The sequence below is a fragment of the Saccopteryx leptura genome, chromosome 3 (assembly GCF_036850995.1).
Source record: "Saccopteryx leptura isolate mSacLep1 chromosome 3, mSacLep1_pri_phased_curated, whole genome shotgun sequence".
Lineage (NCBI taxonomy): Eukaryota > Metazoa > Chordata > Mammalia > Chiroptera > Emballonuridae > Saccopteryx > Saccopteryx leptura.
Window position 1 is genome coordinate 27,868,669 of NC_089505.1, and position 25,751 is coordinate 27,894,419.

A 25,751-nucleotide genomic window follows, 5' to 3' on the forward strand; every position below is an offset into this window, starting at 1 on the left:
ACAGTTCAAGGTCTGAGTATGATTTATAGCTTCCTGTGCTGGCTACTGCTCACATATGGGCAACTGACTTGATGCCTTCTGGGTTTAGAGTGAAAACCGTTTTTTTGTGTGTTTTTTTTTTATAAATCAATAAAAGTTGTTCATATACTTAGAAACCTTAGTTGAAAATTCTAAGTGTTCACTAGGGAGGTTAAAACATTTATTTCTAGTCATAAGTGTAGATTTCTAAGGTTGAGCTTGAATACTAAGTTTAGTACAGGTAATACAAAGCTCATCCTATATTCAGAAACATGAATTTTGATTGTGTGATTAACCCCCTACGTAGCTTCTAAGATTGGCATCCAGAAATGTCTAAACGGACGGAAATGGCATCTGACTTTTCTATCCCAGTCTTGCCCTTTGAAACCCAGCACTGTACTTGCCATCTGTACTACTTAGTGGAAAAGAATTTGCGTCTGCTCCTTTTATACATCCGTCTAAATCAGGGGTCCCCAAACTTTTTACACAGGGGGCCAGTTCACTGTCCCTCAGACCGTTGGAGGGCCGCCACATACAGTGCTCCTCTCACTGACCACCAATGAAAGAGGTGCCCCTTCCGGAAGTGCGGCAGGGGGCCGGATAAATGGCCTCAGGGGGCCGCATCCCAGGGGGGAGGCTGTTTTATACCCTTCTCTGATCTCTGGGGGCAGAAGTTCATTCCTCACTGTTTTGGTCCAGCCTGCCCCTCCCACCCATTCTGCTAATGGCTTCCAGTCAGAATTATACAGACAGGAAAGCTACTTTATTTACCAATGAGCCAGTACGTATTTGCTTCTCTGGCCCTAAAACCTCCTGTCTACACACCCTGGTTTATGTCAATAGAAGCTGCCTGTCCTAAATTAAATGTAGCCTTTCCCTTCTCCCTTAGCCCATCTGAGTCCCCTGTCCCCGCCCTCTGTCCACCAGAGGGCTTGTGCCATCTGCAGTCCCCGAGGGCAGCTGTCTGCCAGCCGCTTTCTCAAGTCCTCACCTCCATGTTCTGTGGGTGCCAGCTCGCGGAGGGCCTGCTGCCGCCTCTGCCCGTCTCTGTCAGAGTCGAGGATTTGCTACATTTCTTCATTACATCAGTACATAGTTGCATTTTTTTTTTTACAGAAGCCAGCACATTTATGCTTTTTCTCTACATATTTACACTTCAGTCTGCAAAGCCTCCCTTTCCTATTTTTAGGAACATCTCCCCCAGAAAAGTGAGATGAGGCGCAGCTCCATTCCAAGCACGATGTAAAGAAAGGGCAGCTGCTTCAGGGCAAGTGCGAAGCTGGGACCCGTCCTGGTGATGTTCAGTTGAACACTTCTTGATATAGTGAAGTCACTTTATTGCGAAATAAAATTAGAAAAAATGTTAGTGTGTTTTAGGAGAGGTTGTAGCCCTCCTATTGGACATCTTAAGCTTTATTTAGGACAGCGATCTTCAACCTTTTATATCGCATGGCACACATAAACATTACTAAAAATCTGCAGAAAACCAAATACTGTATTTTTTGGCCAATCTGACAAAAAAAAAAAGAGAAAGGTATAATTTTTATTCATTCACACTGGACGGCTGCTGTTGTGTTGGCCATTGTCATTTTTTGATTGGACAATCTGGAAAAGAGGTCAGTGCCCCTGACTAAACAGTCAGGCATTTCATGTTTTAAAAATCCTCGCGGTGCACCAGTGTGCCAAGGTGCACAGTGGGAAATCGCTGCTTTAGGAGAATCACCGATAAAAGTCAATCAGGTTTATCCAACTCCTGATTATTAGATTATTAATAATATTAAGTGGGAGAAGCTACAAAGTGGCTTTGGAATTTTACTCACATTTAAGTATATGCTTACATAAAATGTCCTGAAGGTAATTCTCTTCAGCCAAGGATTCAGGACAATAATGCAGTCAGTTGAACTCCACCTCAGGCGGACCAGACTGGTTCTCTAACTTTCCTAGCCTGCAGATCTGGCTTACCCAGCCGAGTTACAAAATTGCCCTCAGGGCAGAGCCTTGCCAGACTTCTGGAACCCAGAGGCCAGTGCCTTGGTTTCTGAGGGTTTTCCTACTGATAATACTGAAGTCAAACTAGAAATAAAACTGATGGACTAATGTCCTTAAAGTAAATCATTTTGAGAGATGGATTTGGGACAGATGCGGTTGCCTGTCAATCTTTTGCTTCCAATGTTAGGTTCTGCTTATAAAGATAAAAAGGAAAGAGTGTAGTCTAGATAAACGTGGGCTAAATTCTAAAAAGTTTCACTGTGCTCTTTGAGAAAACACTAAAAATATGCCATCACTTTTCCATACATGTAGTTAGCAAGGAAGACAAAACTATATACCGGACTGAAGAATTGGCAAGTTAAAAATTCATACTGAGATAGAGCATTGGACTGGGATGTGGAGGACCCAGGTTCGAGACCCCGAGGTCGCCAGCTTGAGGGCGGGCTCATCTGGTTTAAGTAAAGCTCACCAGTTTGGACCCATGGTCACTGGCTTGAGCAAGGGGTTACTTGGTCTGCTGAAAGCCAACAGTCAAGGCACATATGAGAAAGCAATCAATGAACAACTAAGGTGTCGCAACAAAAAACTGATGATTGATGCTTCTCATCTCTCTCCGTTCCTGTCTGTCCCTATCTATCCCTCTCTCTGACTCTCTGTCTCTGTGTGTAAAAAAAAAAAAAAAAATTCATACTGAGCTTGCTACCATTTCTTCGAGTATCATTCCTGTTGGAGGAGATAAAAACCTCCCTTAATCCTCAGCTTCCCTCTGGGTGGCAGTTCTTTAACCCACCTAATTGTTCACTGCTTACTGTGGTTGTTAAATAGCCTGTCTTCCTCAAAGGGCCCCCTCTGGCTGCCTCTCCTTGTGTCTTTCTTTTATCTTGTCTCTGCCCAGTCCTCTGAAGAGTCTCTTTGCCTGAGGGCCACCCATCTCTCTGCCCCAAGGGGTTGGGGGGGTGGATCCTGGGAAGGAAAGGGGCCCCTCCTGATCCCTGGGGAGGTTCGTTTCCAGTGCCTGAGGCTGCCGCAGGGAACAGAATAGCCCCCTCTAAGGGCGGAGAACTTTAGCTACATTGTCTCATTTAAAGCTCAGTCATTTGTCAGGGTTCGCCTAGTCCAGGGCTGAACTCAGATGAGCCAGGGCTGTTTCAGGAGCCCCTTCAGAGCGGAAGCAAACTTCTGGAATGGAGTCTGGTCTGGAGTTAAATCTATCAGTGCTCAGAAAATGAGACAAATATAGACAAATAAAGTATGCAACAATTTATCTTGATAATGCTATGAATAATTATATATCTTAAATTACAATTCTGAATCCATATTACTCAAAGATAGTTTTCTGAACAATCAGAGCATCTCTCTTCGTAACTCGGAATGTTTTTACAGAGAACAGTGTTAGCGATGGCAGGTAGGTTATCAGTGGCTCCCGGTTGTGTGGCGAATCTTTCATGGGTAAGGATCGTTGTATAAACAATACCTTAGCTTCTTGTTTCTTTGGAAAATGCATCAGATGCCAACTGGGAACTGAATGTACCAGGAACACAACTATCCTTTTACTTACTTCACCAACTCCTTAGAAAGGGGATGAATAATAGTAACAACTACAATGACCAGTAACTTTTATTGATTCATGTGCCAGACACTGTGGATGACATCACCCATAGTTACTTCTCAAAATTTCAGTTTACATGACTAGCTTTCTGCTGTGCATTGATTATAATATTACCCATACTGACCAACTATTTTTGATAATGTAAAATGTATGCCTGAGTATAAACATGTATATAACTTTTTTGCCAACGGTAGAAGAATTTTATCTGAAGATTTTGGCAGACAGGTGGGGGTGGAGGATTTGAATTCTAGTCTGGACGCACACTCTTCTGCCCAACGTGTTCTGTGGACCAGCAACCTGAGTGTCACCTGGGGCTTCTCAGAAATGCAGAGGCTCGGCTCTCCCCCCATGGCCACTGGAGCAGAATCTGTGTTTCAGTGAAACCCCAGGGCTGTCTATGCTCACGGTAGCTTGGGAGGGTCACTGTGGCTACCCCAGCTTTATTATCTCGTCAACCAAAACGATTTTCTTCTGCAGATTACTGGAAGCATTGCTTCAGAAAGAGAGAGAAATACAAGCACTGCTTCATCACGCTATTGAAGAAAAAGAACAAGAAATTAAACACCTGAGGCTTAAGTTCCGACCAATAGGTGAATAAGCAGGAAACTTTCAAGTAAAACTGTTCAACCAGAACGCCACGAAAAGCAGACAGAGCCAGCAGGCAATTTTATTTCATGGCTTAATCAGCATCTCGTACTTGTGCTACAGCTGTAGACAAAAGTTGCTTTTTAAAAAAATACCCAGTTCTGGCTATAGAGATGTTTACCTGAAACATATATATATATATATATATATGCATGCATATATATATATGCTTATTGATCAATGTCACCCCATTAAATTCAATCTCTAAATTAAAAAAATAAAATAAAATACCCACTTTTATTGTGGCAAACTATCATTTATTCTTAATGCAGTAAAAATAAGATGATTCATAGTCATCTATTCTTGAGATTATACATTATTGAGATAAATGGGGCTCTTCACTTTTTTGTCTTTATTTCTTTTAAAAGACTTCACAATGAGATTACTAGAATTAAAATAATATTGTTTTTGTCATTTTTGCATTTGTATTCTGTGTATTCTAGTGTTTTTCATATTACAAACAGTGGGGAAAGATTATTATAATTATTTGGTTCTCTGCTAATTATACTCATCTTTGTTGCACGAAAAACAGTAGTTTTGGTACGCCAAGTTTATTCTAAGAAACTACAACAGTGATATTAAAGTAAAAGGCGGGAGTATCATTACATTATTGCTTCTGACTCCCCATTTACTAGTGGACTCAGTGCTCTTTAATCATTTGTAGTTCACGTTGCCAATCTTGATTGTTTCTATTAATTATTACAGCAGAACCTTTTCAAGTCTTAATAAATGTCTGCTGACTGGGAGGGGCTAGGAAGACCTCTTTTAGGTAAATCTTAAGAATGCCTTCCCCTTCCTCTAATTGTCTTCTAGATGTTTCTGTGCATCACTTACCTTCTGGCACAAATACTGAAGATCCTGAACTTACTGACTGGCTGAGAAAACATGGAGCCGACGAAGACACTATAAGTCAGGTAACAAAAACTACCTGTGAGCCCTGGCCGGTTTGCTCAGTGAATAGCGCATCGGCCCAGCATGCGGATGTCCCAGGTTCAGTCCCCAATGGGCACACATGAGAAGCAGCTGTCTGCTTCTCTCCCTCTCCCCCTCCCTCTCTCCCTTCCCTCCCTCTTTCCATCTCACCAGTGGCTCAGTTTGTTGGAGCATTGGCCCCAGATGGGAGTTGCCAGGTGGATCCTCATTAGGGTCAGAGGCGGAATAAGGTCGGTTGAGGCCCCCGGCACAGAAGAAAATATTGGGCCCCTTCTCATTAGAAAAAATGTGTAAAGTTGGGGTTTTGCAGGGCCCTTCAGAAGTCAGGGCCCAGGGCGTGCGCCCGGTGTGCCTGCCATTCAATCTGCCTCTGGTTGGGGTGCATGTAGGAGTCTATCTCCCCTTCTCTCACCTAAACAAATTTTTAAAAAAGAAAAAGGAAAGAAGGAAAACTACCTGTGGGACTCACCTCATTCCGTCATGTTGAGTGCCCACTGCTCGGCACAGGGGGTCCACTGGTGAGCACCCCGACCCAGCCGGGCCCTCCTGAGGCTTATCGACTGGGGCTGGCAGACGATAATCAAATAGTTCCACAGTCCAAAGTATAATGATGCTCTGAGCAATTCTGTGACAGAAAGGGTATCAGGTGCCGTGAGACAGGGAGGGAGAGGCTGGGGGAGGCTCTGTGAGGAGGTGGTGAATGAGCCGAAGCCTGGCGGGAGATGCAGGAATAAGCCAGGCCATCTGTGTGTGAGTTTTGGGCGGGCAGACAGGAAGAGGGAAGCACTCGAGCGTGGGGGTGTAGAAGTGCAAAGACAGTCATCTTTGGGCTCAGGACTCTCCTACGGATTTTTGTACTTTTGAATTGAAAGTAGGAAGAATAGAAAAGTCAAGACAGTCAGGATTTAGGGCAGTGGCTCTTTATTGATACTTAATAAACCAGATCTAGTTAGTGAACTTCTATCAGGAACACTCTCTATATAAACCATATTATATCTACAATAACCCAATTCTCCTCTGTTCCTTATAGACTTTTGTAATCAGCATGAAAAGCATTTATGTTTTACAATACACACAATAAGAGGTTATATTTTTATTTTATTAAAAAGGGCCTCTTAATACATATACATTGATTTCAGTTTTATAGTTAAAATTTTAAAGAATAAAGGTATTTTTTCTTTTCACTTGATAATTTGTTGGACCACTAAAATGTAGTCTCCTTAGAACTCTGAATTTATAAAGTTACTGCTACATACATTGAAATAATCTCTTGCCTATGAAAAATAAAGCATGCAGTCAAGTTCTCAAAAATATCCCTCCAACTGAGACTTAAGTCACAATTATAGAATAGCAACAGATGATCCTCTAAATCAGGGGTAGTCAATCTTTTTATACCTACTACACATTTGTATCTCTGTTAGTAGTAAAATTTTCTAACCACCCACCAGTTCCACAGTAATGGTCATTTATAAAGTATGGAAGTAACTCTACTTTGTAAAATTTATAAAGCAGAGTTACAGCAAGTTAAAGCATATAATAATAATTACTTACCAAGTACATTATATCGGATTTTTACTAGGTTTGGCAGAATAAATCTTTATAAAACAACTTACTATAGTTAAATCTATCTTTTTATTTATACTTTGGTTGCTCCGCTACCGCCTACCATGAAAGCTGGAATGCCCACTAGTGGGCGGTAGGGACCAGATTGACTACCACTGGTCTAAATCATTGCCCCTTTTTAAAAATTAAAATTAAAACCTTCTGTTTCAATTCAGGACTCTGGTATTTTAATAATTACTTGAAAATACCTTTTATGAGACATGAAAAGTAAATTCAGAAATTAAGTGTAAGCAACACTTCCAGGAACACTTCCTAGCTATTTGAGAAACATAAAGCTGCACAAGCAAACCTCTTAAAGACAAACGTTATCTTACGAGCAGCAGATGTAATTCTGAGTCCTGTCTATTTATTCGAAGACTCTTTAGAAAGTCTGTGTTGCTTATTGTACTCCTTATGCCTTTGGAAGTCATTGATATATCTCCCTGCAATTATTTTATAATGGGGAATGAAATTCCCCTAATAATTCCAGAAGACTATGTTTTTAGTGGATTTACTTTTAGATCATGTTTAACCATGGCCAGTGTCTACCTTATGGATAGAGTTTGCTGTTAACCCTGTATATAACTTCTAACATTTGTGCATTTTTTACTTTCTCTGCAGTTTGTGGCTGAGGGTTATTCACTAGTGGATGTTCTCCACTACGTCACACGTGATGACTTAAAGTGCCTGAGACTAAGGTACCCCTTTTCTTTCTGTTCAGTTGTCTAATGGCAAGGGTACTGGGCTGAGATCAGGAAGTCTGGTTCCCGCCCTGGCTGGGTCCCTGGGTAGCTCTGAGCAGCTCTGCCTTCCTGGGCCGGCCTCTCTGGTTCTCATTTGCTCCAAGTAAACTGAGTTGGTTGGACCAGACTACTACTGAGAACTCTAATAACCAATATTTCCATATTAGTAAATGCAGATCAACTGGAAGAATGTTTCTGATAACTTACCAGACTAAGATGTTGTAATTATTCTACAGCTGCCTTAAACAGATGCCCTAATTTTCTTTATGACTGTGGAAATATGGGGATGCAATGCTGATCTGCCATCCAGATCTCTGGTATAATCCAATCCCATTTTGTATAATGATGATTTTTTTTTTCTATCAGGCCAAGCATATACATAACTTTCTCACACCAGCCTCTCTAAAAGACACATTTCAGATGTGCTGAAAATCTTTTTTTTGCTTTGGGACCTGGTAGATTGTGGGAGTGGAAAGGGAAGGCTGTGGAGAGATGATGAGAAAGTATATACAAAAAGAACACATAATGACTAATAGGACTTCGGGATCTTCATGTTCTGATCAGGGCAACTCAAAGCTAAGCAGTCACTTTTCTATTTCAAGGGCAATGTTTCGAATGAAGTGTTCCCTTCACCCTGTTCTTGTGTCTTTAAACAGGGGAGGGATACTCTGCACCCTGTGGAAGGCCATCACTGACTTCCGAGACAGACAGAGAGATGAACAGACCTGACTGTCGCTCAGTCCGTTTACAACCTCCCCTGAAGATTCTGACAGTTAACACAGAACGGATCTTCTACGGGTGGGAGAGTCCGAGGGAGAGGAGAAAGAAGCTGCACTTTAAATCCAGTATTTGTTTACTCACATTGAAAAAAAAAATAGACAAAATACACTGAAATTTCCTAAATGCTTCTATTTCTATAATTCATAAGGACTGCTTGTAAGGACTCTGAAAACGATTCTGAACACTAGGATGTTTAGGATTATTTTACTCCAGACATTTTAATGGAAATATTTTGGACTCAGTAGCTACGGCACTTCGGCCAAATGTTTATTTCACACGAAACGGATGTAACATTTCATGTGATGGTGCATCACTGGAACAAAACCGAAATGTGACCACAACTTTCTAGGCTTATGTGTGATTGTAACGTGCCCTGATACTCTGAGTAGAAATGCATCATTTCAGTTATTTTATAAAGTTGATGTTTTTACTGCTCTGTGTGAATTGTAATATTGACTATATTTTGTAACTTAAGTTTCTGGCCTTATAGTATGTTGGTTTGAGTCATTTTGTTACTACTGAACTGTACCAGTTGCACATGCCTGAACCTTAGTAAAGTTAGCTTGTTCTAAAGCTATCCATTGTGTCGTGTTTACTCTAAAAACTAAAAAGGACTCTCAACATACTGTTTTGATAAATTCAAAAGAATTCTTGTTTTGTTCTGACAAGCTAGATAACGGCTGTGTTAGATTTCAGCTATAACATTAAGTAGAATCTGTCTTCTGTTCAAGTAATCGAAGAATAACTGATATCCAAGTTCTTCCTTAGGGCAACAAAGTGGTAAGGCAAAGGGCGAAGAAAAAAGAAAATCAAAGAAAGTCAGCGTATTTTTCTCAAGGCCCTGAGTTATCTCAAAGGACTATTGTGTATCTGAAAGGGTCTGCAAATAGCATGCCAGGGGGAACGCTGCATTTTCTATCTCCTTAATTTTTTTTTTTTTCATTTTTCCGAAGCTGGAAATGGGGAGGCAGTCAGACTCCCACATGCGCCCGACTGGGATCCACCCGGCATGCCCACCAGGGGGCGATGCTCTGCCCCTCTGGGGCATCGCTCTGTTGCATCCAGAGCCATTCTAGCACCTGAGGCAGAGGCCACAGAGCCATCCTCAGTGCCCGGGCAAACTTTGCTCCAGTGGAGCCTTGGCTGCGGGAGGGGAAGAGAGAGACAGAGAGGAAGGAGAGGGGGAGGGGTGGAGAAGCAGATGGGCGCTTCTCCTGTGTGCCCTGGCCGGGAATTGAACCTGGGACTCCTGCACGCCAGGCTGATGCTCTACCACTGAGCCAACCGGCCAGGGCACTCCTTAATTTTAGTTGTCATATTGAAGGAAATATATATTTTAGGATGAGCATTCTATTTTGTAAGCCTGCCCATATCAATAGCATGAAGTCAGAAGTTCCTAGATGAATCAATGATACACAAATTTCTTGAAAACAGAGGAAACTGTTGATTATGCAAGATAAAAATAATATAGAGCTGTTGACCCATATGTAGCAGTCTTTGATAAAACAGGAGTCATTTTTATTTCTGTATGAAAATCCAGGTGTAATATGTTTTATATGGCATTAGATATTCCAGAAAGTTCTCACCAGTATTTTCTCATTTGCTATTTTCAACAATGTAGCCGCATCTTTTAGTTTAGTTAGTTTTGTTTTACCTCCCAATCCTGAAGACAGATAGCTGCCCCTTATGGAGCAAATTTTGAAGGCGCTGAAGTATAAATTAGATAACTTGTCATTTCATTTATACTGAAATACAGAGTAACTTCTTTATCAAGCCACAGTTCATTTACCCAGAACCAGTGTTTAAGTGCTTCTCTTAGACTGTATATAGGGTCAAACTACCCACGTTCAACCAATTTTTTAAGGGTAGTCTTTTGGGGGCCTTCACCCTAACCTTCCATTGTAATCACATGTTCCTGGGTCCCTACATGGTTCATCATACATAGCCAGGTGTTATTTTGGGTCACAAAAGAAGGCAGTCCCATTGTGGCCCAAGTTCATGAAAGGTTTCACTTGAAATGCCTTTGTCATCCATCTAGACCAGTGATTCTATACCCCGCTTCACATTAAAGTGACCTGGATGCTTTTTCAAGTTGATTGATGCCACCGCCCCAGGGAAACTATTTTTATTGGTCTGGCATAGAGCCTGGAGATTTCTTCTGAAGGCTCTACAGATGGGTTAACACGATCAGGTCCCACCTCCTTATTCCAAGTAGTATCCAGAGAGATAAATGGATGCCCCTTTCCATAGGGGTGGTAGTCAGATGGCTACCATTCATTGTTCACCTAGTGTAGCAAAAGTCAAAACACAGAGGCCTGGGGCAAAACTGCCACTTACATTTTGACCTCTCTCCAAGCCAGCTTCATCATCCGAACCGTCTTCGTAGGGTTGTTCTAAGACTTAAACAATATAATGCAGATGAGGTGCTTATTGCAACCCTTAGCAGCCTCAAAGCACTCAGCTCTTGCCTCCTATCGTTGTCTTTTATCAACTTTTTTTTTTTTTAATTTAGAAATAAAATTTAATGGAGTGACACTGATCAGCAAGAGTACGTAGGTTCAGGTGAGGATCTCTGTAGCAGTTGAACTGTTGATTGCGTTGCGTGCCCATCACCTGAAGTCAGATCATTTCCTGTCACCATATATTTGTCCCTCTACACTGCCCTCCTCCCCAACCCCCTTTCCCTTCGTAACCACTTTTATCTGTGTCCACGAGTCTCAGTTTTATATCCTACCTATGTGAGGTATGTATTTCCTGTTATTATCTCTTATCATAATTCAATAGTAGTTATGAAATACTTACTGGGTGTTATATATTCTGGTGTATGAACAAGACACTGTGGCCCCGAAGTTCACTGTCAGTGGTGGAATCAAGACAAAACAGAAACAATCAGACATGTAGTAAGTGCTGTAGTTACATCCGACTGTCAGAGGGATCAAGAAAAGCTTCCCGGAAGTCACACACGTGGGTGTTAGTGGTGGCAGACTTGTAAGAGAAACAAAACCTGAATTTGCTGGGAAAAGTCGAGTCAGTGTTTCCTTTTAACCACATTTTGATCTCTTTCCCTGACATATTTTGTTTCATTCATTCCTAAGCCATCCCGTAAAACGGCTTGGCAATGAGGAATTCTTAGCTCACTGGAATGTCTACTATGTATGTGTGAGGCACTGTAGCAGCAGGAGAGATATACCTGATCCCCATTAAATTCAGATTGCAGGCAACACACTAAGTCACCAAGGATGCGTCATTTGTAATCAAAATAATTGATGGCTTCAGACTTGATAGACTCCCTATGGAGAAATAGAAGACAAAGTCCCTGTCACCAATAATTCATATCAGATTGAAGAGACAAAGTTGCAATAACAAGTCATACCTAGATTATATGTTAAAGGTGGGCGACGGGTAAGCCCAGAACACCCTGGAGAGGTTTCGAAGACAAGTCTGCTGGGAGCCTGGGTGGGTGGAACAGGCTTTACTGAAGAGGTAGATGTCACCCTGCGCCTTAGAGGGAAAGAACTGTTCCATGAGAACCAGGCAAGCCTAGCAGGGCCCAGCACCAAGAACAAAGAAAGGGATTTGCAAAGTGTTCTGGAAGAAAGTGAACAACTTTCATCATTAACACCAAAAAATTGACTCATTTTAACTCATATTTGGCTAGAAATATAAATTATAATGATTAAAAGTGGGAAATGGGATAGGAGAGAATTCAGTGTGATTGGGAGGTGGCCAGGGAGGAAAGTGGAGTGTATTTAATTTTGTGGACATGGGGAATCTATTAAGGTTTTTGAGCCAGGGGTGGGTGTGTAAAGTAGTGGTATGTGAGAAGATCAGTCTGGCCAAATTGTGTTGGGTAAATTATAGGGAACAGAAATTGGACAGAGCAGTTTATTTTTTTAATTAAAGTTTATTTTTAAAATTTATTGATTGAGGCCCTGGCTGGTTGGCTCAGCGGTAGAGCGTCGGCCTAGCGTGCGGAGGACCCGGGTTCGATTCCCGGCCAGGGCACACAGGAGAAGCGCCCATTTGCTTCTCCACCCCTCCGCCGCGCTTTCCTCTCTGTCTCTCTCTTCCCCTCCCGCAGCCAAGGCTCCATTGGAGCAAAGATGGCCCGGGCGCTGGGGATGGCTCTGTGGCCTCTGCCTCAGGCGCTAGAGTGGCTCTGGTCGCAACATGGCGACGCCCAGGATGGGCAGAGCATCGCCCCCTGGTGGGCAGAGCGTCGCCCCTGTGGGCGTGCCGGGTGGATCCCGGTCGGGCGCATGCGGGAGTCTGTCTGACTGTCTCTCCCTGTTTCCAGCTTCAGAAAAATGAAAAAAAAAAAAAAAATTTATTGATTGATTTTTTTTTAGGGAGAGAGGAAAAGAGAAAGAAGCATCAATCTGTCTGTGCCCTGACTGGGGATGGAACCCACAACCTTTGCGTATCTGGATGACACTATAACCAACCCAGCTACCTGGCCAGGGCTGGACAAATCTGTTTAGAGAGTGTTCAGATGTAAAGGAGGGTCTAGTAGGAGTTAGAGCAATAGGAATTGAGAGAGTGAAATTAAAACAAATTGCCAAGACTTGGGAACTGTCACTTGGGCAGTGTTGATGGGAGGAAAGGATAGATGTTGAGCTGATGTAACAGAAGAACTCAAAAATGGGCAAGTTTGAAGGGGGAATTGCTTTGGGGCATGAATGAACGGCAGGATGAATCAATGAAAGATATGCAGGGACCATTGAGAACTTGCTGGTAGGAGTTAGGACTGAAGTCAAGGGTATATGATCTGAATCTAGAGGTCAAACTGGATGGAATTAATAGTAAATGAGAGTTGTGAGAGATAGAAAGGTTGTGGCCTAAAATTTTGGGAAGAGGAAAGTTTCAAGATGGTTTGTGAAGGAGGAGGAATTTAAGTCATGAATGGAGAAAAAGGGCTGGCCACAGAGAAATTAGAAAAACCAGGCCAATAGTGTAAGCCAGGAGAACAAACAGAGGTTAGAGTGAGGCAGAAAAATCTAGGGGGATGACAGATTAAAAATTAATAATCATTTGATTTCACGCCCTGGATAGTTTTTATGAGCAGGCTAGGAAGACTACAGCTGGTTAAACAAAGATAATAAGGTGATAATGGCACCAGAACCCACACACTTACTACCTTTGGTGAACAAAATGTCAATAGATTGGAGAAGATGGGAAATTGAGGGAAGAAATTCAGAACCTAGGAGTCCTGAAGATGTTCATTGGGGTAGAGTCCCTGAATGGAGAGGCATTTGAGGAGTAGGCAGAAAAAAGGATGAGGTTTCAGAGGAGACAGGAGGGGAGCAGATGGCTTTAGGAGGTCCAGCTCCTCTCCCTGGAAAGGGGAACTGTGATGATGAATTGGAGAGATTTTGAGATGGATGTGAGAGCTCAAGACAGATGGCTTCCGTGCTCTAAGTAAAGTACAATGCACAGTAAATGCGATAGAGTATGACATTTAACAGATGTCATCCACTCCTGTATTTTCACATAACAGTCCACGCTGTTATGGATACCACATTAAATTTGGAATGTGCAGCTCATACAGGGCCCAAGAGCAGGAGTTCTGTTTCTACGGCCCTTACTTTTGTGTAACTGGTGACGGACTAAAACATAAGTTAGAAAAATGATGGAAAAATGGATAGGCACACACCAAAAATGAAAACGTGCAAAGGAAAATAAAACCAGTAAGTCTTAATTGGGAGGGGGGGTATCAAAGATATTACTCATTGGTTTACTTAAGTAGGTAGTAAGTCAAAAGATAGAAAAGAAATCACTTCCTTTTTCTAGGGTTCTTCCAGAGTTCACCTTGCTAAATTCAGTGGCGTCTTTCTGATGTTCACAGTAAGGGGTCTTAAACACTGGTGACTTAATGTAGTAAAAAATATCTTTGCTTGGGCCCAAGCTGAGGTTTAAAACTAACCCCACCCCCAATCTGGTGCTTTATTTTTATTGATTAGAAGTCTGGTAAGAGTGATTTGAATGTGATCAGTAAAAATCCCTAAGTACACCACAGCAAAATGTCTCTCCGTCAAAACCTGCCAGAGAACCAGTAAACCAAATAGAAACAGTCCATTCCAGGGCTCAGAGTGGCAGGTTTTTCCTGAAAGGGTGATGGGAATTGTCACCCTAGCAGGAAATCTAACACTTCTCAGACACTCTTGAGCGTCTGGTATATTCTGCTGAAGTCCTTGAGAGGGCTTGAAACTGCTGGGAGCCTGCTTAGTTATGTTCAGACAACCCAGGCTGTGGGAGTGCTTTTCCGTGTAACTAGACAGAACTGGAATTGGTCACTGCTCAATTAATTTCTTATGTTTCCATTTATGCAGGCTATATTTTTTCCCTCAGCATTTTGTTACTTATCCTTTACTTGTCTGTTGGAGCAGAAATTGGTATCTCCTCAGCTAATAATGATTCTTTAAGAGAGAAAGAGAAAGAGGAAGGAAGGAAGGAAGGAAGGAAGGAAGGAAGGAAGGAAGGAAGGAAGGAAGGAAGGAAGATAGGAAGGAAGAAAGAAAAGAGAAGAGAGAAAGAAAAGAAAAAGAGAGAAGGAAAAATTATTGCCTATTGCCTTTTTCCTAGTCTTCCTGAGCAAGCCAGAAGTCACAGGTAGAAAACCAAAAATAAGAAAAGCCACATTATTCAGCACAAGTTTCATTAACTTGTGCGCCCTGTGGCTTATCAGATACATGAGCCTGGTGAAAAGATTGGTCACTAGCCATGGTGTCCTAAAAAAGCAGATCGAGACCGGATACCAGCTTGGAATCCTGCCTTGCGTACTTCAGCTTTCCACGTGGCATCATATTTTTTTAGCTCTGTCATCATGAACTTCAAAACTGACCTGGCTGCTTCAGAGTCCATAGCTGAACAGAGCGTCAGGATGCCTTCCTCTCACCTGGGCTGATCTTCTGCCATCCCCAGTCCCAGGCCCTAGAGCCACCAAGCGTCACGGACCCCACTCCAGACCTTGAGGAGTGGACAGCGGTCGGCTGCGGTGGCCAGAAGATCGGAGCCCAGGTGCCGGGCTTCTCCCGAAGTTCCTGCTGCAGAGACCCCGCGGCGTCAGTCGGAGCGGCTGCCACGCCGCACCTGCCCGCTAGGGGGCGCGCCCGGGCCCAGGCCGCTCCGCTCGCCTGCGCTCGCGCCCTCCTCCCTCCCTAGTCGGCGCTCACCTGTCTGGGCCGCGGGCCCCAGAGGCGGGGGCCGGCGGGAGCAAAGCCGAGGAAGAGGGCGGAGCGGCTCTCCGGACGCGTCATCGGAGCACCATGGCGGAGCTAGGAGCTGGCGGCGACAGTCAGAGGGGCAGCGATGGCGCTGTGCTGAGCGAAACAGGTGACTGCGCGGCGGGGACGGGCGGGGGACAGCAAACCGGGGTGGTGGGCTCATACGGATTGCCGGGGATCCCCCGTCTCCCGCGGCCGCGGCCCGGGTGGCCGGCCCCGAGCTCGGGGCTTGGGGCTCCGGGCTTGGGGCTCCGGGGCTCCGGGGCTCCGGGGCTCCGAGTGCGCAGTCCCTCCGCCCTCCGCCGCCGCCCGGCCCGGCAGTGCCCGAGTGCGTCCGGCCCCGGTTTCGGGCGCCCCTTCGCGGCCCACCTCGACTTTCCCACAACAGGTGGAAACACGCCAGGGAGCGCGGGCGGGAGGAGGAAATGGAGAGGCGCTGGCCGCTGCCCTCCCACCTGCCGCGCCGAGTCGGGAAATCGTATCCCCCAAAGCGAACGACCAGCCGGAAAGTGCTGGGCCGGGGGCGACGGGCAGGCTCGTCCGTTTCGGGGCACCCCCGTCCGTTTCTGGGCACCCCCTCCCGCTCTCGCCGAGTGCCGGGGTCGCGCTCAGCTCACCGGGCTCGGTGTTGAGGACGCTGGTGGCGCAGACGGGTGCGCGGTGAGCGGCGTCCTGAGTTACCACCGCTCGCTCCCCAGGAAGACTGAGGCCGGGGCTCGGGGGACGGGCTGACTGCAGGACGTGGGGACCTGCGAGTGGGGGCTGGAAGTGCTCAGAGACTCGTTAACTTGAAAGGGTCCTCTGATTTTATGTCTTAAGTCCGTGCACCAACCCAAGGTGGGAACGGCGGTTCAGCTCCTGGGGTTCCGTGTTGAGGACACCCCCCGACCCCCACAGCCTCCATAGCCACACTCAGGGACCGCGCTTGCGCCTCCAAGACAAGCAACAGCCTCCCCGCACCCCACATTCTATATGTGATGATTTTTCCGCTCGTGGTACGTTTTTCTTGAGAGACTGTCTTGCAGATCCGTCCGTCTCTCCTAGTTCCCTTTTCTTTTATTCTGTTCTTGGTCGGTAAGCTCTGGTACCTTTCTACACTTGGGATGGGGGCAGTGCGGCAGTTTCTTATTTTTAAAAGAAATTCAAATTGCAGGCTCTCCAAGTGCAATGCGTTTTCTGCTTACATACACACATAATCGGAAACAATTGTTTCCTAAATGTAAGACTCATCCCTCTCCCCCGCCAAGAGATAATTGGTTTAGATGGAATGTTTATTTTTATATGAAAGGTCCAGAAAAGCTATAAAGGTATTTGCAAATTATGTGTCTGCTCTGCTAGGAAGAATTGGGGCACCTAAAGTCTAATGACTTAATCCTTCTACCCAAAATACCCCAGGTTAATTCTGACAAGGTGTCTTGGACTTGTTTACTTTGAAGTCATGCTGCTTCCTGCAGAGTGGTTTATTTTTGTCTCCATGTGTTTGAGAGATGGGTAGATCATTATTTTGATTTGATTTGGGGATGGGCTGGCTAAGTGGAAATGCCTTTGTAACTGCTTTAGAGAACTTGATGAGTTGGGTGCCCAGGGTTAGGCTTGCCCAAGAGAGGGCAACAGAAAGGCAGCATCCTCATTGTGAATATGAGTGGTTTGGTGCCTAATTCCCACAGAGAAACTGCTTCTAAAACAAAGTTGTTCGAGTTAGTTAATACACACCAATTTGTGCTTGGAAAAAAAACAAACATTTTTTAGAATCTGCCCATGAACAACTTGTTCAGATATAATTGAACAAACTAGCCTACTCAGTGCCTGGGTAGGTTAACTAATAAACCAAGGCTTCTAACAATATATAAATCAACCACGTGGCTTTCAGTGAACTATTTTCTTTTATGAAGCGGGGAATTTAACTGACTACCATCTCCTTCACTGAAAACAGTTGTTCCACATCTTTGCTTGCCTAGCCACTTCAAATTCCAAGGGACAAATTTTAGATATGGTCTTTTGAGTAACTGTACTTTATAATTTAACTAAAACTAGCACCTGTGTGAGCAGGTGCCAAAGAAAGAACAAAGGTGAAAATATATTTTAAATATAAAAATCTGGGCAGCAATATTTTGAGCAAACAAGTGCAGATTGCCGGAATCTTAACAACTTATGTTTTCCATACATTTAAAACCTGTGACCAATACCTAAACATAGGACTTCAGTGTAGTACTTCACATTATACAAATCCAAATGCTGCAAGTCTTTTATTTTTTTTAAACAATCACAGCTTTGTATGGAGGTGGGGGGGGATTCTGAATTTTATTACCTCAAGAGGAGAAAATTGCCTCCTGAAATCACAATGTTTGTTGAGGGATCTGTTTTATTTCCTTTTTAGATCTGGTTATTATAAGGTAGAGTCTATTCTTTTTTTCTTTTTTTTTTAATTTTTTTGTGGCAGAGACAGAGATAGTCAGAGGGAAGGGAGAGCTATGAGAAACAACAAACAATTCTTCGTTGTGGCTCCTTAGTGTTCATTGATTGATTTCTCATATGTGCCTTGATGGGGGGGGGGGACTGCAGCAGACCAAGTGATCCCTTGCTCGAGCCAGCGACCTTGCGTCCAAGCTGGTGAGCTCTTGCCCAAACCAGATGAACCCGTGCCCCAAGCTGGAGACCTCGGGGTCTTGAACCTGGGTCCTCCACATCCCAGTCCAACACTCTATCCACTGTGCCACCGCTTGGTCAGGCTAAGGTAGAATCCATTCTTAGATGTCTTAGTTTTTGTGTCTCTGTAACAAAGACTGTGGTTTAATTTTAGAACAATTTAGATTAGAATCTCAGATAATTATTACAATAGCACCTGTAATGTGTTCATAATTAGATACATATGTATGTATGTGTATCAAAGATGGACTAAAAATTAGTGGTATAGTATAGTGCCTATAAAATGAGACATTTTATAAAAATTGGATTCTGTGTTTGCTACTGAATTCTGTGGGGCTTTATTTATTTATTTATTGAACTAATTGGAGTGACACTGGATCAGAAAATTATTTAAGTTTCAGATGCACAACTCTGCAACATATCATCTGCACAGTGCATTGTGTGTTCACCACCCCAAGTGAAGTCTCCGCCCATCACCATTTATCCCCCCATACTCGCCTCAAACTCGACCTCCTCCCTCCGTAGTCAGCACAGTTGTTTGCGTCCATGAAGTTTTTTCTCCTTTTTTTTCTTTTTTGCTCCATCCTTCCACCTCCACACCCAGCAAAGCTGTCAGCCTGCTGCTTATCTAGGAGCCGGTCTCTATTTTGCTTGTTAGTTCATTTTTAAGTATATGAAAGGTACTATATAAATCCAACATTTTAAAAACCATATTTCTGTCTGCATCTATTTATCTGCTACTCAAAGGTAGTGAAATAACACACCTTCTGGTGAAATTTTTTTCTCAAGGATGAATCGTTCTTTCAAATATATTTTTCAGTAGCCAAAGGTAAGCAAGAACTGAAAAAAAAAAATAATTAACTTGAAAACAAGTTTCCATTTCGCCACTAGAGGACGTTAAATGCTTTTCAGCTTATTATTTAGAGTACGTTGTCCCGTTGGTTTTCACAAACTGCCTGTGCCCAAGCTTTGTATATTTAATTTGATGCTCATGCCCAATACCTATGGTGAGTATGCAGAGCTAATTTCCCAATTTGCTAACTTATTTTTATAAAGCCTACTGAATGAAGACCAAATTTAAAGCTGCTTTTGACTAATTCATGAAACTACATATTCAGGTACAGGGAATGGTACATTTTATTGATATTCCTTTGGGGGAAATGACTTAGTGCCTGGAACTGGGCTTTTTCTCTCTTTAGCAAGCTGTGCTGGAGAAAAGAACGTGTGCTTTCTCTATGATCTTGGGCATGACCTTGCACCGTATTTTTCCCAATTAAAAATGTGATCTTTAAGGTCTCGTTTAACTCTCAGGGTCTACAAATGTCTGCAAATAAAAATTGTAAGAGGATCAGGCTACAGTCTGGTGGTAAACTCATCCATTTTGAAATTCAGGTTTCTAAAGCTAGCAATGCTGCATTGGAGTCTCTAGATAACTTTTTCCCATTGCGTTGTGGCTAGCTCTTACCTTTCTGTCTTGCTACGTGGGAGGGAAGTGTTATTATTAGACTAGGCAGTTGTACCCAGGAGCATGCATTTATTTGACATCATTAGGCATGTTTGTGCAATACTAGTTTACATTGGCATGTTTTCCAAAAATAAATTCTAACATCTTTGTCATCATTTGAAAGGGATTATTTTTTAAAATTCAAGTCTCATTATATTGATGTAAAAATTGGAAATATTGAAACAATAATCCAGCCAAGAAGTACATACCTTCTATACATTTAGCACTGTGGTGGCTAGAAGGTTGATGAAAACATGATCCTTGGATTTAGGAAGAAAAACAAAACCCACAAACAAATAATTACAGGTTAGGACGAGTTCAGTAAAGATTTACTTCTAGCTGCAGTCATTCATCAGGGAGGACATACTGGGTATAGTAATTAACCTTTAAAAATGAGTAAATGATATGTAAAGTTAAATGGAGGCAAGAGAGAGAAATAAAGGTGCCAATGTGGAAAAGAGCAACATTTTGGTCATATTAACTCATTTGAGGCTGAACATGAAAGAGTCTTAGATGACCAATTAATTAGCAAAGGCGGTACATTGAGGCCACATTGTGGAGTGGCTGAAGGTCAAACTGAGAGGTTTGTACATGATTCTGTGGGCGGTGGAGTACTGCTGATTCTTGAGGATAGTGTCTTTTTAAAGCTTGATTGATTAGATGATTCTGTGCCCATGAATCTTGAAGGCTTGGCTGTATGCAAGGTCTCTCAGAAGAGCTCAGCTGTGCTTTTAATGAATATATAGTCCCTCCATGTAGGAGAGTCAGTCTTTTCAATTGATTTCTGCCGCTTTGGGAAGGGTAGTAATAGGGTGGTGAGAATGCATGAGGAACATCTTTGTATCCAAACAGATCAGCCAAATCTCTAGAGATGAAGGATGTGGTAGATATTCTACCCATGTGGCTCTCATTTTAAAGTGACAGCATAGACTAGAGCAGGGGTCCCCAAACTTTTTACACAGGGGGCCATTCACTGTCCCTCAGACCGTTGGAGGGCCGGACTATAAAAAAAACTATGAACAAATCCCTATGCACACTGCACATATCTTATTTTAAAGTAAAAAAACAAAACAGGAACAAATACAATATTTAAAATAAAGAACAAGTAAATTTAAATCAACAAACTGACCAGTATTTCAATGGGAACTATGCTCCTCTCACTGACCACCAATGAAAGAGGTGCTCCTTCTGGAAGTGCGCTGGGGGGCCGGATAAATGGCCTCAGGGGGCCGCATGCGGCCCACGGGCCGTAGTTTAGGGACCCCTGGACTAGAGGATGGACTGTAAGAAGGGATAGTTCAATGACATATACGATCGACTTTGGGTTCCTGCAGAAATCTAGGAAGGCATTGAGTATGCACTAGTGCACAGCAGTGCAGATGGAACAAGAGCTATGAATTCAAGATGCTACAGAGGCATGTGTTACAGGATGCAGGAAAAATGATGATGTATAAAATTATACTCCATGTTTGAGTCTTGCCTGTTGGGTTAAGGGTAGCATGAAAATATTCTTGAGGAGTACCTGATTTTGGTGGAAGAAATAGAAAAACCTCTGCTTTAAACATGGACATTTGAAGCACAAGAAAGACATGTAGGCAGGAATGTCTAATGGGCATGAAGGAGAAAAATGAAGATCAGGGCTCTGGTATTCATTCCACAAGCCCATAGTGATTGAAGCCATGAGAATGAGGAGAGCTTACAAATAAAACTGCAAAGGGGTGAGACAGCTAGAGTATAGGAGGTGGAAGAGCCAGCCAGGCAGATGGGCAGAGCAGCTGGAAAGCTAGGGAGGGAGTAATTGAGCAATGCCATACCTGCCAAGGCGGAAGGACAAAGAGGTCAAGGATTCAGAGAGTGGGAGGGAAAGCCATTGGTGTAGTTAGCAGGTAGTCACTGAGCACCTCCAGACGAAGGATTTCAGGTGTTGGTTCAAGACTGGGGCATGTACCAGATTATAAGTGATTAATAGATGAGCAGGTAGAAAGGAGAGATAGCCAACATAAAAGATGCTTCATAAAGTTTGGTGAAAGGAAAAAGTTTCAAATCCTTGAATAGGCAGAAGGATTTTTCTCTCTTTTCAGAATTTATGCATTAATTTGTGTGCAAGAAGTTTACTGGTGTGTTTCGGGTATACAGTTAATTCACTGGGTTTTGTCGAATGTATAGTCATGTAACCATCACTAGAGTCATGGTTCAGAAGAGTCTCACCCCAAAGAATTCTTTTATGCTCTCCTCCTACCCTGGACAACCACTGATCTGTTCACCACCCTTCTGGTTTTCCCTTTTCCAGAATGTCGTAAAAGTAGAATCAGACTCTGTGTAACCTTTGGGTCTGTATTTTTTTACTTAGCATAATGCATTTGAGATGCAAATGTATTGTATCAATAAGTGTTTACTGATGAGTAGTATGCCGTTGTGCCGTGTACCACAGCTTGTTAATTCATCTACCCATTGAGGAACGTTGAGTTATTTCCAGGATTTGGTGATTATGAATAATGCTTCTGTAAATATTTACATGCCTGTTTTTCTCACTTATCTAAGGAAACACCTAGGAGTAGAATCTCTGACTCATATAAGGGAATGTTTTGAAGAAAGTACCAAACTGTTTTCTAGAGTGGTTGTACTATTCTGCATTCCTGCAAGCAATTGTATGTGAGTTCTAGTTGCTCCACATTCTTGCCAACACTTAATGTTCTTACTTTTTTTTGTTTTTAATTGTTTGCCATTCCACCAAGTTCATTGAGTAAAGCAATATAGACACTTCCAAGTAAAACAGTGGCCTTCTGGACACTAAATGATGCTCCTTTGACTTAGGAAAGCTCGTGACGGTAGTGTTGCCTCCAGAGCCCAGGTGTAATGTGGAGGTTTTATTTGGCTCTAAGATCATCAGCGTCTTTATTCTTCTTTCCCACAGTACTTTTTATTTCCTATGGAGTCTGCATTCTGAATTAGTTCTGAACAGAAGTGCCACTGTACAGTGTATTTCATGAGGATCCAAGTTCTCCTCTCCCCCTTAATGTCTGTCTTCTAGTCCCTTGAGATAGGGCTTTCCAGAATTTGAAAATAACATTTTTTTTTTCAATTAGAAAGGTGGAAATAATGGTCAGATAGCTTGTTTTATGGTCCTGGTTATTAACTCCTTGTTGACAGAATTTATATTGTCAAACTGAATACTTAGCATCAGTTCTCAATTTCTGAAGTGTACTTACAAGTGCTTTGTACAAGTCTTGATTAATCTGCCATTGGACATTCAACCACTGAGCATGGTCTGAGGTTCTGTATAAGAAATGTGTATGGGATTTAGGCTTATTATTCTCTAGACAATCCAGGGTTTTTTTATTTATTCATTTTAGAGAGGAGAGGAAGAGACAGAGAGAGAGAGAGAGAGAGAGAGGGAGAGAGAGAGAGAGAGAGGAGAGAGAGAGAGAAGGGGGGGAGGAGCTGGAAGCATCAACTCCCATATGTGCCTTGACCAGGCAAGCCCAGGGTTTCGAACCGGCGACCTCAGCATTTCCAGGTCGACGCTTTATCCACTGCGCCACCACAAGTCAGTAGACAATCCAGTTTTAAAGTTTGTCTACCTCTTCAGCAGGTTGGTGCCTTCTGCCTCTTCAGTATCTCAGTTCTTAGCAGTGCTCCAAACTATACATGTTCACAATTTAAACGCTATTGGATAGTTTTTCTCTGTTCATTAAATACTATTCTCCTTAGTATTTTTTATGAGAAATAGCCAGTTAAGAAACTCTATAAAATTTTCTTTTATTAGGTGCCACTTTGAATTTTGATTTGAAGAGTAATATAGTTTTCACAGCAAGAACTTATTACATCCAACAGTTTCTCATCTTTGAAGTTCCTACGGAAACAGTTGTAAAAGAATTGTGAGAAAATGCCAATAATTGACATGTTTGACCAGATAACCTAGATAAATATACTGTTGCAAAACTGAGCAGACAGGAAGCAGAGACAATACACGTGGTACATTTGAACTGAGCTTGGCAGCTGTTATGACAAAATATGTGTCTATTTAACTTCAGAGTATTGAGATTTGGGGTATGTTAAAATTTCTTTTCTAACTTATATCCATGCTAGGAAAGCCTCCTTTTGGGAGATGGATTTCTGGTAAAGAGAACCATCGTTTACTGTGGCATAATCTTCCTCATATAAAATTTGTATCCCTGACACTGTGTTCGAAGTAGAAAACTTTATACAATATTCTGAGAAACATTTAAATTCCAAGGTGCAATTGTAGGCAGGGCCCCTTCTTCAATGCCCACACTCCCCAACACCAGGCCTGTTCGGGTGGTGGGAACATGCATAGTAATTGGCTGTAGCAAATACTCTTGGCTGCTTCTCAGGATTGTCATACAGGCTTCCGGCTCTCAGAAGCGCCTGACCTGACTCTTTAGTGTGGCGCACACACACCAAACAGGACCTGCTGCCTGCTTCCTGCATTCCAGGGGGATTGGTTGCTATTCATGGTCGATGCTCTACATTAACCATGGCCCTGGTGGGTTAATTTAAAGACAATTCACTCTTTGGGTGGCGTAAGGTGAAGTTGTTGAAATGATTATTGAGCTCCTGGGATAGAGGGCTCAGATTGGTTCAGATCCATTGGTTCTCAATCTTGGCAGTGAGTTAAAAATCACCTGGGGACCTTTTAAATATTTGGATGCCCAGGCTGCTCCCTCAGTGATTAGCTAAGAATCTCTGGGGGTGGGAGCCAGGTGGCAGTATTTTTTCAAACTCCCCAGGAGGCTCCATTGTGCTATCCAAGTCAATAACTACTGGTTTAGATCCATTTCCTGTTTGGTTGACCTTCTTCCAGTTGGCCTTCTTAGTAGGTTTAATTTGAGGTGTCAGGTGTCCCTTGCTTATGGAAATCACTTGGAAAATCATAACAGCGACTGCCCTCGATCTAGGGAGTTTATGGAATTTATATCTTATTTTACTCCCAATAATTTTTGAAGGAAATACAGTTGTGAATATGAGCACGAGTACACTTGAATAGCCAAATAGATATGCACATTATTCAGGTACATATTTATGCACTTTTATGTAGGAATATGTGCAGTTAAGATGACATGTTGGGTAACCAGCTTTCCCTTGGTCTTAGCTGTCACGTTGCCTTCTTCCTGTTCCACCTCCCCCTCAGAACAAGGAAAGTTCAAGTTCGGGTAGATAATTTAAGTTTTTTGTAGAAAATGATGTACTTGTCCCAGAGATTTTCATGGTGACCCGTGAGCTCTAATCACCAGCTCCCTGGCTCCGTGACCAGCCCTCGTCTCCTCTGTCTTTCTGTAAACACTTGGCATAAGTATGAATGACCTTCTCCTTGGTGTTTGCCCTTCTGTCTTGCTGCCTGGTCTGACTCTAACACTGTTGGGCAGATAAAATGTATTATGCTCACTTTGTTAAAGTGGCGCTGCCCACGTGGAGGCCGTTGCCCAGGTGATATTAATGTGTGTCTCTGTGGGCAGGCAGGATCATTGTAGCCTGGGGCTTGGTTTTGGGATTAAGCCTTTCCCACCCTTTTTGATGTGGGGTGGTGCAATCCTATCATGCCTCGGAGAAGTGACTTTGTATTAGAGACTTACCTATTTTGTATATTGGATTAAAGGTTGTGAAGCTACAATATAAAGTGGGGGCAGAACGGGAGTTTGCCTCTTGGTTCCTGGGATGATTAGCATGAGAGAGCAGAGGGAGCAGAGCAGAGAGCAGAAAGAGGCCATGTGGCCAGGAGAAGCAGCCAAGATGGCGGAGTATTGAGTGAGAGGCCAGTTTGTGCAGTTTGACGCTGGAGAAAGAAGGAGATGGGGAACAGAGGTGAATAAGTCTGGTGAGCTAGAAACCTTTGATTCTAGGAAACTCGGATAAGTCAGTAGCTTTGTGAGCACTGAATGTGAGTGGGTTTTGGAGCCCACTGTGTGTTTTTGCTTGCCCGCCGAGTGCAAGCTAGAATTAAAGACTATGGCTCATCAGCTTTTGGCTCCTTTGTTTCTTTACCGACTGTCCGAATCCAATGCGAACCTGCATGGGCCAGGCGGCTGTGATGGTGGCCC

The 25,751-nt window shown here is 43.1% G+C and overlaps 2 protein-coding genes across 3 annotated transcripts in view; both read left to right on the forward strand.

Annotated features, from left to right (window-relative positions):
- The window catches only part of MAP3K5 (mitogen-activated protein kinase kinase kinase 5), a 193,445-nt gene extending 184,559 nt beyond the window's left edge, over positions 1–8,886 (forward strand). For both annotated transcript variants that reach the window (XM_066373149.1, XM_066373148.1), the window contains exons 27-30: positions 4,094–4,206; positions 5,075–5,175; positions 7,418–7,494; positions 8,196–8,886. In XM_066373149.1, the coding sequence (XP_066229246.1) occupies positions 4,094–4,206; positions 5,075–5,175; positions 7,418–7,494; positions 8,196–8,268 (364 nt within the window). In that variant the 3' untranslated portion in view covers positions 8,269–8,886. The remainder of the gene's footprint in view (positions 1–4,093; positions 4,207–5,074; positions 5,176–7,417; positions 7,495–8,195) is intronic.
- Positions 8,887–15,186: 6,300 nt separating this feature from the next.
- MAP7 (microtubule associated protein 7) overlaps positions 15,187–25,751 on the forward strand; it is a 178,243-nt gene continuing 167,678 nt past the window's right edge. Inside the window, exon 1 of the mRNA XM_066373153.1 lies at positions 15,187–15,651. Within this exon, the coding sequence (XP_066229250.1) occupies positions 15,585–15,651 (67 nt within the window). The 5' untranslated portion in view covers positions 15,187–15,584. The remainder of the gene's footprint in view (positions 15,652–25,751) is intronic.